Source organism: Chaetura pelagica, unplaced genomic scaffold (genome assembly GCF_000747805.2).
Source record: "Chaetura pelagica isolate M959 unplaced genomic scaffold, ChaPel_1.0 scaffold471, whole genome shotgun sequence".
NCBI classification, from domain to species: Eukaryota; Metazoa; Chordata; class Aves; order Apodiformes; family Apodidae; genus Chaetura; species Chaetura pelagica.
The window spans coordinates 312,690-327,286 of NW_009952430.1; the positions used below are offsets into that span (position 1 = coordinate 312,690).

The following is a 14,597-nucleotide window of genomic DNA, read 5'->3' on the forward strand; positions in this document are numbered from 1 at the left end:
GCCAGCTGAGATTTCCTGTGGCCCCAGCCCAGGGGGGTTCCTTGAGGGAATTGTTTTGGAAGTACTTTTTTAATCACTGCTCACTAGGAACCAGACACAGGAGTAAGAGCTGCTGCCCACCTTCTGTAGAGACTTCTGGAAATGGTGCAGCTCAGCTGGCTGCTGTCTTTTGTTGCCTTCAGCTGGTGATGCCCAACAGGGTTTAGATGCTCAAGAGCCAGGGAGTGAAATTTCCTCCTGCCCTTTGAAAACCTTTGTGTCATGATGGCAGAGGCTGACATGGGGCAGAGCCCTGCCTGCTGGAGAGCTGTCACTGGTGCTTGCAGAAACACCTGAGGCCTTCTTTCAGCACTGTCCTGCCAGTGGCAGAGCTGCTGTCCTGGTGAACCCCAGTGCTGGCTTGTTGTCCTGTGGGGTTTGCCTGTGGCTCCTCAGGAGCCTCCTCCAGTTTCACTGTGGGGACTCAGTCTGTGTGGAGCTGGAGGAAATCCTGAGTCAGGCCCAGGGGAAATGGATGGTGTGGAGGAACAATTGATGCTCCCCAGTGTGAGCTTGTAACCTGCCTTGGTTGCTGTAGGTGTGATGACCTGGAGTGCATTTACAGTCAGCTGAGAGCAAGGAAGGTGAGGACCATGATGGAGGTGCTGGAGAGAATTGGGAGCTGCTACGTCCCAGCCTTCCAATCCCTGCTCATGGATGTTGAGGCAGGTGAGATGCTTGGGCAGCTGCACCAGGTCTCTGTGCTGACTCCTGGCCTTTGTTCACAGCTTGGTGTTAGAGCTTTCAAGCCTGATGTGGCTGCAGGGACACTGGGCACTTGGAGTTTGCTGTGGCTGTGGGATCTGCAGCCACACTGGGGGCCCTCTCCTCTGCTTGCTGGAGTGGAACTGGGCTGCTGCTGCTTCTGGCTCCAGGCTGGGACACTGATCTGTTGAGCCAGACTTTTCCTAAAGGTCAGGGTGCATGGATTTGGGAGTTCACTCTGCTGTAATAAAGCACTCACATGAATCCAGCAGGACTTGCCCCAACTTGAAGCAGCTCCTGTGGTGTCAGCCTGTAGGAATGGGGGCTGAGGGACAGGACAGACCTGGCAGCCAACTGAAACTCCCCAGGCTGTGGTTAGACTGCTGCTCCCCAGGCTTTGGCCACTGTAGCCCCAGGGTCACTGCTAAAGGAACACGGATGGCACTTCAGGAGTTGAAGGCCTGTGATGAGAGCAGGCAGCTGCTGGCACCTGTGTCACACAGAGCTGGGGGGTGGGATGCACAGGGCACCTTCTGTCCCACAGGGCTCACATCCCTGGCAAGGCTTGGCCACCCCACAGCTCTCCTGGCCACCTTGTCAGGGAGATTGTGGCAAGGCTGCCCTGCAGGTGGTGGTGTGTATCAGCAGATTTACCTTCTCCTCCCTGGATGTGAGCAGAGCAAATGACAAATTTCCACTTCCCAGTTTAGGGATTCAAAGACCTTTTTTCATTTGTTCATTTCAGTCATAAGAGAACTTAGAAGGCAGGATGATTTTTTTGCCTGTAGGTGAAGCAAATTTTGCCTTAAAAGATGCAGCTATCTTGAATCAAACATCATCTCTTTTCTGGTGAGCTTTGCTTGGAGGAACTCAGCCCAGTCCAGCCAAAGGAAACACTGCAAATTCCTCACTGTGGTGAGAACCATGGTGGTCCTGCTGCTCCAGCCCCTGCAGCCCAGCAACCCTCTGCCCATCTTCAACCCAGCTGCTCTCTGGCAAGACAAAACCATCCAGGCTTTGCTAGCTCTGCACATGCTGACAGCTGAGACTGTTCTTCACCCCTTCACGTGGAGACATTTAACCTCTTAAGAATCTGTGTCACCCTCTACAAGGTGCAATTTATGTGGGCTACAGAAACGTGCCTTTTATAAGAAGCCAAGAGATCATTGTCAGCCTAATTAATGTCTTAAGACTCTAATGAAAAAAACCCCCAAGCAAACAAACAACCATCACATATTTAGTTTAAATCCAATTTCACCAATACTAATCCTAAGTGGACAATACACACCTGCTTTTAAGCCCCTACCCTTCCCCTGCTTTGTCCTCATTGCTGGGAGGGTGGTGGTGATAGTGGGGGTTTGTCTTCCTTGTTTTTGGGCTTTAAGGGTTGTTTTTATGTGCATTCAAGCACTTCTGGCACTTGTTGGTCCACAGGTTTAATTGCATAATGATTGCCTGGTTTATTAATGCTTGCAGGGACAGTTTTTCAGGGTAAAACCAGACAGCTGGACAAAGCTCAGCTGAAAGTTTCAGCTGGTCAGACACTGCTCACTTTACTGCTGACAGGTTTGTTGTTGCAGCCAGGACAAGTGGGACTGTGGTTGTTTGCCCAGTGGGTAAGGGGCTGCAAAGTCCAACTCTGAGCCAAGATCAGCTCAGGCCAAGACCTGTGGTGCTTTCTTGCCCGAGGTGCTCTCCAGCCAGCATGTGTCCTGCTGCTGGGGAGGGCAGGGCTGCCCTTGCAGCCACGTTCCCCACAGCTCAGTCAGCAGCTGTGGGCTCAGGCTCTGCACAAAGCCCTGTCCCAGCTCCCTCTCCCTTGCCATCCTCTTATTTTGTTTCCTTCTCTGGTTCCAACCATGGGTGAGCAGTGTTTTGGGGTGAGCACACAGGCAGGGTGTGCTTGGTGCTTGCCAGGGCTGTTGGTTTTCCCAGGAACCCCCCCATGGGTGAGGTGAGCCCAGCACCCCTGCTGGATCTTACCCCTCCTACCGTCTCTTCACACAGCTTTGGCAGAAGCTCAGGACATCCACCTGCACCTGCTGCCCCTCCAGCCCCACTTGGAGGACATTGAGAGGGTCGAGTTCAGTGAGGTGAAGCCTTTCCTGCTCCCCCTGCTCCACGTGGTGTGTTGGATCTGGGTCACCTCCAAGCACTACAACGTGCCCACACGGGTCGTGGTGCTGCTCCAGGAAATCTGCAACCTCCTCATCCAGCAGGTGTGTGTCCATGTTTCCCAAGGCAAGTTTGTTCTCTTTTATGAAAGCCCCTTCTCTCCTCCTTTCTCCTGTCCTTCCCTGGCCAAGTCATTCTTGAGAGGTAGGTTCAAACATGCTCAGTGCAAGAAGTCACCATTTGCTGTGATGTAGAAGGGACTCAGGTGTGGTTTTGCTCTTCCAGGCCCTGGTGTACTTGTCTCCAGAAGACCTTCTGAAAGGGGAGATGGAAGAGAGCCTGGGCAAGGTGCAGATGGTGCTCAGCATCCTGACTGCATTCAAAGGGATGTTTGAGGAGAGAAGGGGAAACCTGCACACTTACTATGAACCAGGGCAAAAAGTGAGGGAGTGGAGCTTCCACAGCATAATGGTGTTTGCAAGGCTGAACAGCTTCCTGAGGAGACTGGAGATGGTGGAGGTGAGACTCTGGTCTTGAAAATTATTGCAATCCCCCAGGAGAGCACTCTAGTCATGAACCCATTTGCTGGCATCTTCCTTTGCTGTAGCCTCACCTGATGCCAGGGGATGGGGCTGCTCTCTTGGCTGTTGAAGTCTCATGTTACAGCAAGGCTGGGACCTTGTTTTACCAGGTCCTGCTCGGTGCATGTGTGAGGTACCCAGTGTGTCCTTCTGGTCAGGTTGGTAGGTTGTTCCCAAGAGTCCTGTTGGACTCCTTGCTCCTGTTGGGGCCAGGGAATTGGGATTACTGGGAGCTGTGGTTTGCATGGCTGTAAACAAAGCAATACAGTCCTCATCAGAGACACCCTGGAGCTGGGTCCTTCCTGGCTTGGAGGGGCCACATGGTCCCCTTGAGGCCAGGCATGGTGGCAGTGCTGGGTGAGGGGGCTTTTCCTGGGAGGTGGCACCATGGCCAGGCTGCAGGGGATAGGAAGGGAGGGCTCCATATCCCTATCTCAGCAGAGCAGGCCAGCTGGGCAGGGTCAGTAATACCCACTTGGAGGTTTGAGCAGGAGCTTTGGACAGTTCAGGTACCTCAGAGCTCCTTGTTAATACCTCTAAAACTGGCATTCCCAGCTGTGCTGGGTGACACATCAGGGTGGCACGTGTTGCTTTGGATCTGCCCTCAAAACACTCCTAAAAGCAATTTCACAGTTGACACAGCATTTCAGGTGGCAGCAGCAGGTCCCACTAGGGAGGAACCTGCTCTGAGCAGCTGTGGGTGCCCAGGACAGGTAGAACCTGGCACCCTCCTTCCCATTGTGGCAGTCAGCCTGAGCACCAGCAGCGTGGCTGGGGAGCTCCTTTGGCAGCCAGAGCAGCTCTGTGTTGTGACTGTTGTCATCTTCTTCTGTCAGCATCTAAACCTGTGTCTGCCTCTTGACTTTGAAGGATCTCCTGGCCACAGCCATGGACCTGATGAAGCTGGAAAAGATCGAGCTCAGTGGGATCAGAGGGAAGGCCCTGTGCCAGCAGGTGCTGGACATGCATGAGGAATTCCAGGAGGCATACCAGGTGTTTGCAGAGAGAACCTATGACTGTCTTGACCTGACCAACACGGTAGGTGGGACCAGCTTGCAGGAACACCAGCAACACGTGCCTGTTGCTAAAGCAGCAGCTTCCTCTGTTTTGGAGCCCTGGCTCACCTGCAGCCCTGCTGACCTCTTCCCAGCTTCCTCCTCCTTTTGGCAGGATCTGGTCTGTTCCTGTAGGGAACAGGGAGCCCCTGGCCTTCCCTGCAGAGATCTTGGAGGTCTTGCAGGTCTGTATCTAGCATATCTTTCTGGTTCAGGACTTTAGACCAGTGCAGCTGAGAAGCCTGGATGATTATGCCTTTTACACTAGGTTTCTTGACACGTGGTGCTTGCTGGGGTGTGGGTTGTATCAAGGTTCCCATCTCTTTGCTTTCCTGCTCTTGGTGTCTGGCTTGCCTGGTGAGGGCCAGCTAAGGTCATCTCTGGGGTTGTGTTTGCTCTGGTCTGGATGAACACCTGGCAGCCAGGTGTTCTGAACTCCAGGACTCTGCTTTGTCATCAGTAGGGCTTTAATTAAAGAAATATCCCCAGTCCTGTGGGTCATGGCTCAGTGGCCACCTGGATCACAGGTGCCCACACCAACATGTGCCATCCAGGCATCACCCATGGGCCTCCTGGCTCTTGGCTTTGACACTGAGCTGCACAGCTTGGGTGAGCTATGAAGAAAGGCTGGGAATGGCACTTCTGGAGGGGTCTGTGTCCCATGGTTGTGTCTGACTTCAGAGGACCCTTGATTTCTTTTGCTGCTTGTCCCACTTGCCCTGAGGTCAGTTTGCTGTGTCTGGTGAGCAGGACGTGGCCCTCACTTCTAGAGGAGGGAGTCGTGAAGCTGAAGTGTCCACAGGGAAGATCCCTGGGGAGCAGCTCCAGTCTCACACTGTTCCTGGGGCAGCCATTCCTGGCAGACACCCAAGGGGAAGGGAATCCCAGGCACCATGTGGATCCTGCTGGGAAGCTGCTTGCTCCCTGTCACCTCCCCTTCAGGAGGGAGAGCACAGAAGGAGCAGTGGTGGTGGCTCTGCAGGAGCTGGCTTGGTTTCAGTGACCCCCTGGCCTTTTCTGTGACTCTGAGTCATGCTTGTTCTTTTGAGTGCTTGAGTTTTGCACCCTCTGTTACTTTCTAGAGCCTCTTTTTTAGCTGAACTGTGACTTCTGCTGGAGCTCAGCAGTGCTGATAGCAAAAGCAGTTGCCCTCTGTGTTGTCCTGTCAGAAAAGAGACACGTGGACTGAGTTTTAGCAGCTTTGTCCAAGTCACGACAGAAGGACTGGTCTCCCAGTTTGTCAAGTTCAGTCTTTGATTTGGGCTCTGTTGCCTGTAGGAAAACAAAACTAGATTTTGCTTATTTCAAAAGATTTGTTACAACTGGCTCAAGCAAAGCAATGCCAGGAGAGAAGGGAAACTGCAGAAACACAGAACTGCTGGGGTTGGAAAGGATCTCTGGAGATCACCTAGTCTACCTCCTCTGCTCAAAGGAGGCTCAGCTAGAGCCAGACTGTGACCAGTCAGGTGAAATATCTCCAAGACTGAATATGTCCAAGGGTGGAAACTCCACAACCTCTCTGGACAACTTGTGTTTTGGAACTGCCTTTATTGTTGCCCTACTTGTGTCCAACTCATGACCAAAGCCATGGGCTTGCTTGGGCTTGAAGGTGGATTGAATTTGGAACTCAGCAGGTACATCTGTGGGTCTCCTGGATGGTGGTGTGGTCTTCAGGCCAAGTGGAGGTTGAGAGGGTGTGGATTGGAAGGTGCCCCTACCCATGGCAGGGGGGCTGGAACTAGATGATCTTCAAGGTCCCTTCCAACCCAAACCACTCTGTGGTTCTATGAAATAGCCCATTTGCCTCTAGGTTGAAGTTAGTGCTTGTTGGTCTGTGGAAAGCCCTGGGGACCAAAGGATCCATCCTGGAGGGCCATGATCTCAGCCATGGGACAATACAGGAACGTCCTCAGGCCCAATGGGGCTTTTGCCCTGCTGCAGTGGCTGAGGGTTCATGGTGAATAAGAAGAAGGGAGATCTCTAGATCAGGAGGTAGCAGGTACCTTCTGGGTGCAGTCTCACAGCCTGGTTTGCCTTCCCACAGGAATTTGAGCAGGATGCCTTCCATTTCCAGCAGAAGGTAGAGGACATCGACCAGCGCCTGGGCACTGTTTTCATCCAGGCTTTTGATGATGCCTCAGACTTGGAGCACACCTTCAAGGTTTGTCTGTTGGGTGCCTTCTCTTTTGGAGAAGGGAAACCTTCTGGGGTTGGCCACAGCTTGGTGAGGATCACAGCAGAAGCCAGGCTGGGCTGGAGTTACAGGCACACAGGGCTGCTGTGGGACAGTGGGAAGGGACAGTGGGACAATGAGACTTGCAGCTTTTGGGCTGGTCTTGGTTAGTGATGGTCAGGCTTGTGGGTCCCTCACAACCTGTCCAGCCATGGAACTGGCAGCAACGTGTTTGCTGAAGGCTTTGGGGGTGTTTCTGCTCTTCTCATGAAGACAAACAGAATAGACTTTTGTTCAGAGCAGTCAAAGGAACCAGGCTTTCAGATGCCAGGAGTTTTACTTCTGTCTCTGTGAGTTGGAAGAAATGATGCATTTTCTAGGATTTTCTGGTGAGAACCATTCTTAAAATCCAGATAATTATTGTTCATATCAATTTGTTAATGCTGTTAATGGTGTATTTCCATTTCATGAATGGATTTCAAATTTGGAAGCTGAGCTTTGGTAGAAACCAGGCTGTTTCCTTTACCAATTAATTTATCCTGCATAAAAAGTAAATGGTATCTTCTGAAAAATGTTTGTGTCTGTAGAAGAGACTGTAGGAAGTGTGATGGTGGCTATTTTGGAAGCACTTGAAGAGTAACAGTTGAAATCTGGTTTGCTCACAAATTTTGAGCATCTCTGTGACGAGGCAGGGAGGGACTAGTTGGAAAAGCAGGTAAAGAAATGAAATTTCCCATTTCCAAATGCAGATATCTGGGCTAGGGAGGAAGAATCCCAGTGGATGGCTCTGCAGAAGTCAGGATTGTGAATTTTTTTTTCTTCTTTCTTTCCCTGCTTCACCTCTGCAGTTGCTGGACATGTTTGGGAGCCTTTTGGAGCGACCAGTGGTTGCTGCAGATGTTGCTGACAAATACTCTCTCCTCACCAGAACCCTCAGCAGGGCCTTGGACCATGCCAGGCTGATCTACTCCAGGCACATCCGGGCAGAGCTGAAGCTTGGTGGGTGGCATGTGCTGAGTCAAACTGATGTTACAGGCAATGGAGATGAATTTGGGGGAGGGAAATAATTTGCTTTTTGTCAGGAAACCGAAACTTCCCGAATTACAAATGTTTTCAGCCTCTGTAGCTACAGAGGAAAGGGAAATGCCTGGGGATGCTCTGTTCTTAGTATCAAAGCAAATAATCTGTTGAAAGGAGAAAAAAGATCCTTTTTAAAATGTGTAGACATGATATGTGGCTGGGACTGAAGAAAGATGCTGAGCTTCCCCCCAACAAGGCTGTGACAGGAGGTTTCTCTCCACACTTGTGTAGCTGCCTTGAACACCCCATGGGACTTGCAAACCCTCTGGGATGCTCCCCAGTAGGAATTCATAGCAGTTCCCTGGTAGTGCTGTAAATGCAAAACACACAAGTGGGACTTTGGAGCCAAGGGTTTAATCAGCCTCCTCCAAGTTTATTACTTCCCATGGATGTTGGCATAGGAGGGAATGATGAAGATGATGAAGATTAGAGTGTGTCTTTTTGAAAAACAACCTGTTTTCTTACCTCAGAAAGGCTGTGCTGGAACCAGGCAAAGCCTGAAGAGGCAGCAGTGCTGGAGCCAGCACAGGTTAATGAAGGAGGACAAGTCCATCATTTGCTGTCAGTTTGGGGGATGCTGTTCTCTGGGTGTTAGATAAGGTGGTCAGAACAAGCTCCTGGGCAGAAATCCTTACATCAGTGTCTGTGGGGAGCAGGGACTGCATCCCAGGCATATCAGCTCTGTGTCTAACATATTCCAGGCTTCTCCTTTGGTCCCAGGTCCTTACTGAAGGCCCAGAGGCACTAGGAGCCCAACCCTGGTCACGGACACTTGTTATTGTAGCAGATCTTTGGATTTAAGGAAGGAAACTGGGAAATCTGAGCAGCAGCCGAGCTGCTTTTGGTGTATGTTTGTGGTTACAAGTTCCATGCTGGGTCAAACCCTGTCCCAATGTCCTTCCCTCCCCAGGAGCCCCCCCTGTGCACAGGAACATGCCACCGGTGGCCGGAGCGCGGCGCCGGGCGCGGGAGCTGCGGGCACGAATCCAGCTGCCCTTTGGGCACTTCAGGAACCTCCCCCACCCGTGAGTGTCTGTCCCAGCTTTTATGACCATCTTGGTGTCCTGTCTCTGATCCATCTGATTTTCTTTCTGTGTTGAACGTGGTTCAGTGGTTATGGCTGGAATATTGAGTCCAGGAGGTGTGAAGGGATCGCGCCGGGGCTTTCCAGCCTCCTTGAGAGCTTTTTTTTCCAAAGAAACTCATTAATTGGATTTGTTTTGAAGTGGTTAAGAGGCACAGTGGGGTAGTAGATGAGCTTTCAGACATAGTCCTGGCTTGCCATTGCAAGAGGTGTTGGAACCTTTCCTGCTGTGGTCCCACTCAGCGTGTTCCCCAGAACCTCCCTGGGAGCAGCTCTGGCATCATCCAGGCTGTGAAGGGCAGAGGTGCTGGGCTGCACTGCCCTGGGATGCACTCATGGAGCTGAGTCTCCAGGCTGGTGAAGAGGTGAAGACTTGGCTGGGCCCTGGCAGAATCACAGAATCATAGAATGACAGAATCCCAGAATCTCAGGGGTTGGAAGGGACCTGGAAAGCTCCCCCAGCCCAGCCCCCCTGCCAGAGCAGGGGCACCCAGAGCACATCACACAGGAACGTGGCCAGGGGGGTTGGAATGTCTCCAGAGAAGGAGACTCCACAGCCTCTCTGGGCAGCCTGGCCCAGGGCTCTGGCACTCTCACAGCAAACAATTTCTTCCTGAGATTCAGCTTTCTCAGCATTGAGTGATGGAGCAATCTCCCAAGATGAAGGGAAGGAGCTGATGCTGGAACACTTATCACCTGAGGGCTTGTCCCTCTGGGTGTCTGGTGGGAGTGTGGCTCAGGGCACCCCAGGAGGCAGCATTTATCAGCCCTGTAAGCAAAGCAGTGCTGGCCTGAGGGCAGCTGAAGGTGCTCCAGGGACTGCACCTTGGAGCTCAGAGGAATAGCTGTACTAGTACTGGATGGGTTTCTGAGTAAATGGATCCACTTCTTTATGTCCTTGACCAAAACAAGCCATTTCCATCACTGTGCAATATTTGTAGCCTCCTTTCACACTGTGTTGCCATTAGGGAAGTGTCTTTAAGTGCACAGTTATTCTGCAGCAGTGAAGACATCAGTGCAAGGAAACAGGTCCTTGGACTGTTCCCAAGTTATCATGTCTGGTTTAAATCTGAATGGCAAATCCTGTAAACTATGAAGAAGGGCCCAGATCTGCATTTTGCATTGATTTTCTTTCCTCTGTTTAGAGCAGTTAATAACTTGCCCTGCAGCAGGGCTGACCTGCTGCTGTTTCCTACATGCAGCTTGATGGGAAAAAGGATTTAAAAGGAAAAACAAAGATGGTTTTGCTGGGGTTTGCTTGGGGGACTTATTGACTTTCAGAAGGTTTGATCAGTGCTTGCCCTGTGGTGACTGCTCAGGTGCTCCCTCTGCTAGGTTTTGTTTAGGTTAATAAAGGTTTTGTCAAAATGTCCTCCAAAATCGACCATCATTTTCAGGAGAATTTGGATATTGTTGATGAAACAGGGAGGATAAGATGGTTTTATAATAATTACTCTGTCCAGTTGCCTCCCTGGGTTTAGCAACTGCTGTGCAACCCAGGCAGCCTGGCCAGGGCTCTGCCTCCTGCACTCTGGGATGTCTTTGCCCTGCTCTACCCCTGCAGTGTGAGGGGCACAAATTTAGCACAGCAAAGATCTGCACCTGGAGTGAGTCCAGAGGAGGCCACAAAAGTGACCTGAGGGCTGGAGCAGCTCTGCCCTGGAGCCAGGCTGGGAGAGTTGGGGTGTTCAGCCTGGAGAAGAGAAGGCTCCAGGGAGACCTTAGAGCAGCTTCCAGTGCCTGAAAGGGCTCCAGGAAAGATGGGGAGGGACTTGGGACAAGGGCAGGGAGGGATGGGATGAGGGGGAAGTGTTTCACACAGGAAGAGGGGAGATTTAGATTGGATCTTAGGAAGAAATTATTTCCTGTGAGGGTGGTAAGACCCTGGCCCAGGTTGCCCAGGGAAGCTGTGGCTGCCCCATCCCTGGCAGTGTTGAAGGGCAGGTTGGATGGGGCTTGGAGCAGCCTGGGCTGCTGGGAGGTGTCCCTGCCCATGCAGGGGAGTTGGAACCTTTAAGGTCTCTCCCAAGCCAAACTGTTCCATCATTCAGTGATCTAGTGCTGCTTCCTTCTGGGCCTCTGTGATCTCAGGAAGTGCTGGCTGGTAAGTGGAGGTTGCCATGCTCTGCAGATGCAGAGTGTGAAGCTTCATCCAGCAGCACAGAGCCCTTCTCCCCTCAGGACATGGTTCTCATTTTGCAGGGTGCTGTACAAACACCTGAGCAGCTGCATGCTGGGGCTTGGGTAGCCTTGGTGCAGCAAAATGATTCCCAGTGGTGGGGGGATAAGATCCAAGGGTCCCCAGTCAGTCAGAGGCTGCCTGCAGGCTGGTGGGTGAGCCTGGGAAGGGGTAGAGACCCACAGCCTCACAGAGCTAACCTTAACACTCTGCTTCTCTGTTGTGCTACCAGCTGCCTGGACTCTGCTGAAGGAAGAAGGGTGATAAAGAAGTATGAAGAAATGATCCAGCTGCTGGACAGGTAAGTGGTGGCTCAGGCAAATGTTGAAGTATAAAAAAACCATCCTCCTCCTCTAATCCATCTTCCAGCACAGGGCCTGGGCAGGTTCCTTTCCAAGTAAGGGGGAGTTTTCAGCTGAGAGAGGAGCAGGAATCCTGTTGCTAGGTACCACAACCTGTCTGTGGTGTCTTGAAATGGGAAGTTTGTATGGGAGCAGTGGGAGCCCTGCAGCCTGACAGGAATGTTGAAACAAGGTTCTGCTGGGTGTAGAAGCTGCTGTGGTGAGAGAGCTGGGCTGACTCTAAGTCTCAATCCACTTGTCCCATTCACAGAGTATATTTAGAGTGGTTGTAATGTGTATGTTCCACAGCTCAGAGTGGGATTCGCTGCCCCTGACTTAGTGTCTTAACATCTGATGTTAAATCTGAGCTGTTCATTCTGGGTTTTCCCTTGGGAAGAGCCACCTCCCTAGGAAGGAGATGTCTCTGCAGGGCCTGCTCTCTGTCAGCAAGGAAGGGAGCTGAGGTACCTGGCTGCTGGGCACTGCAGGGCAGCTGGAGGGAGCCCTGCTCCTGATTGCCATAACAGAGGCTGAGTAATTCTGGGCCAGACCAACTGAGGATCCCGAGGGACTTCAACAGAGATGCTGTTTTCTGGCTGGCATTTCCCAAGGTACTCAGGTGACAACATAATTCAGCAGAGATTTTGTTGCTTGGGTGGCTGGGACTGTCCATGACATGTGAGGTACCAGGACCCCGCTCTTCAGTTCTGTTTCCATCCACAGTGGTTTCACCGAGCTCTCCAGTTGAAGTTCCCTCAGGCTGATGGTCTCTCTGAGACCCTGAGAGATGTGAGGGCAGCTGCACTGAGGTGGGATTAGACATCCATCCTGCTCAGTCAGTTTGGAAATGCCCAGCAGCTGCTTATCTATTACTTTGGGCTAAATACTTTTGAAATTCTGTCTCCAAATCTGAAAACCTGCTAAAAATGGTATTTGAGAGATCTTTGCCTTCCTGATGATGCTGTCACTGGCTTTCAGGTGTTTGTCCTTGAGGCCAAGTTGTTTATGGAAATGGTGTGGGTGGGTTTTTAATATTTCTTCGTGTTCTTCAGTCCTCAGAAGTGGTCTTGGTTTTGATTTGGTTATATGCCTTGGTCTGCTGGCCTGGTAGCTACATGGTGGATGTTCTGGGTGGTTTTTTTTCTGGCAGGTACCAGGAAGAGAAACATGCAGCCTGGTCCCAGGCAGTCTCTGAGAAGTCCCTGTACAGTCTGACTCAACCGCTCATCCGGCGAGATCCAGAAACCAAACTGATCACAGTCAATTTTGATCCCCAGGTAAAATCTGCTGCTAGTTTCTTCCCTGCCTTCCTGCAGGTGTGTCTCCAAGCTGTGCCCCACCATGTGTGGGAGGTCTGGTGGGATTAGTACTCAATTCTGCTGAGGTCTATGGATGCCTTTCCATGATGGGTAACAGGAATTGACCATCCTTTTGGTGGGCTCTGCCTCCTTGGTAAAATCCCAGCTTGCAGCTTCAGCAGAGCAAATTCCAGCTAAAGCCAGTGGCAGAAAGTCCTTGAGTAGCCAGATGTTTAACTGGTGTCAGCAGCTCCAGCCCAGATTTGATACTGGTGTGGGGAGAGTTGGGGCATCATCTACAAAGGTTGGTTTGTGTTATGTGTACCTGAAATCTGAAAGGGTATAAAAACCCCAGGAAAGGTTTATTGTTGCAGGGACTAATTTTGACTTGGTTTTATAATTTAATAATTCCCCTTATTGTGGTCGCATTGCAGCTCAAAAATACACTGACCCTGAGGGCTGGGAGAAGTCTCCAGCAGAAGTCTTTGGTAGGAAGTGGCCACAGGAGGATTTGAGTCACTGGGTTTGAGGCCATGGTTGGTTTTGCTGGTGGCAGTTTTTTGGGGGCTTTTTCCAGTGCCAGTCAGCCCATCAAACCCACAGAACTGGAGCCATCTTATAGTTCACTTAACTGCTAAGCTCCACTTGGTACTGCTGAAAAACTCAATTGGTGAGGATGGCTGAGAGGACCAGAGATCATCATGGCTTTCAGAGGCTGTGTAGAGTTTGCTGGCTGGGTAGTTACCAGAGCTGTCTGTCTTTGGCTGGGATGAAAACCAGAGGCAAAGATCAATGAGAGACAGATGGTTTTGGACTAGGAGGTGTTCATGCCCTTCCCAGGATGTGCTGCTTCATGAATAAACCAGCAGGAAGCCCCTAAGCCACTCAGAATGGATGGAGAGGGCCTGCCAGGTGAGTGGGGAGGATTGTCCCCTGTTCAGCTCTCTGCCTTGTTTCTCCAGCTGGTTTCAGTGCTGAGGGAGGTGAGCTACCTGTCCAGCAGCCAGATGGGAACTATCCCACCCGTGGCAGCAGAAGTCTATTCCTGCAAGGAATCTTACAGGCAGATGGTGGCCAAGTTGGAGCTCATGGTGAACAGATACAACAAGGTCCTGAAGACAGTCCTGGAGGTCGAATACCCTCTAATACAGGAGCAGCTGAGGGATATTGACTTGAAGCTGAAAGAGGCAGAGGAAACACTGACCTGGAAGATGGATGGTGAGCTAGCTCTGCATTTGGGGACAAGAGGACATACACTTGGGTGACATCAGATTTCCCCTTCTGCCCATCTCCATCACCTTGTTCCCAGCTGCAGTTCCCAGGAGGATTGGTGACCCTCCAGCAAGGTCAACACTAAGGAAATGAAAGGCAGCCCCCAGCTTACCTGCTCCTTCCCACTTTCCCTAGATCTGCTGGGGCTGTGGACAGGATCCTGCTCCCTTCAGGCTTGGCCTGGGCTTTTGGGGAGGGCAGGCAGCCCTGCAGGCACTGCTGGCAAGGAGGTGACAAGGCTGGGGCTGAAGCATCTGCTGCCTGGCTGTGCTGGGCCCCCTGTGCCAGCCCTGGTGGCCCTTTGTGTGGCTCCATGCAGGTGTCCCACCCAGTTGTGCAGGGAGTGGGAACCCCTGGCTCAGCCATCTGACCCTGGGATGGACTTGCCCCAGTGTGAGCCAGGGCCACCTCCTTCTCTTTTCCAGAAGGAAAAAATACTGCAGCTGCAGGTGGGTTCTGTGCACTGTGACTGGGATGATTTAACCAGTGTTCTTGCTCGATCAGTTTTAACTGCAAAGCAGAGCAGAGAGAGACAATTTGTTTTCTCTTGGTGAAAACAAACTGCTCACGAGTGGAATATATATTTCTGTCATCAGGCTTGAGCTTGTGAACAGGAACAAGTGCCCTCCCTTGGGAACATGCAAAGCAGAAATCCTCATGCTGAAAAACTCTTTC

At 51.6% G+C, this 14,597-nt stretch overlaps 1 protein-coding gene across 1 annotated transcript in view; it reads left to right on the forward strand.

The window, feature by feature from the left end:
* Window positions 1–632: 632 nt before the first annotated feature.
* The window catches only part of DNAH9 (dynein, axonemal, heavy chain 9), a 164,944-nt gene continuing 150,979 nt past the window's right edge, over window positions 633–14,597 (forward strand). The window contains 10 exon segments of the mRNA XM_010008230.1: window positions 633–708; window positions 2,752–2,963; window positions 3,145–3,378; window positions 4,311–4,478; window positions 6,540–6,656; window positions 7,517–7,667; window positions 8,659–8,773; window positions 11,244–11,312; window positions 12,503–12,629; window positions 13,613–13,868. Coding sequence (XP_010006532.1) covers window positions 633–708; window positions 2,752–2,963; window positions 3,145–3,378; window positions 4,311–4,478; window positions 6,540–6,656; window positions 7,517–7,667; window positions 8,659–8,773; window positions 11,244–11,312; window positions 12,503–12,629; window positions 13,613–13,868 — 1,525 coding nt within the window.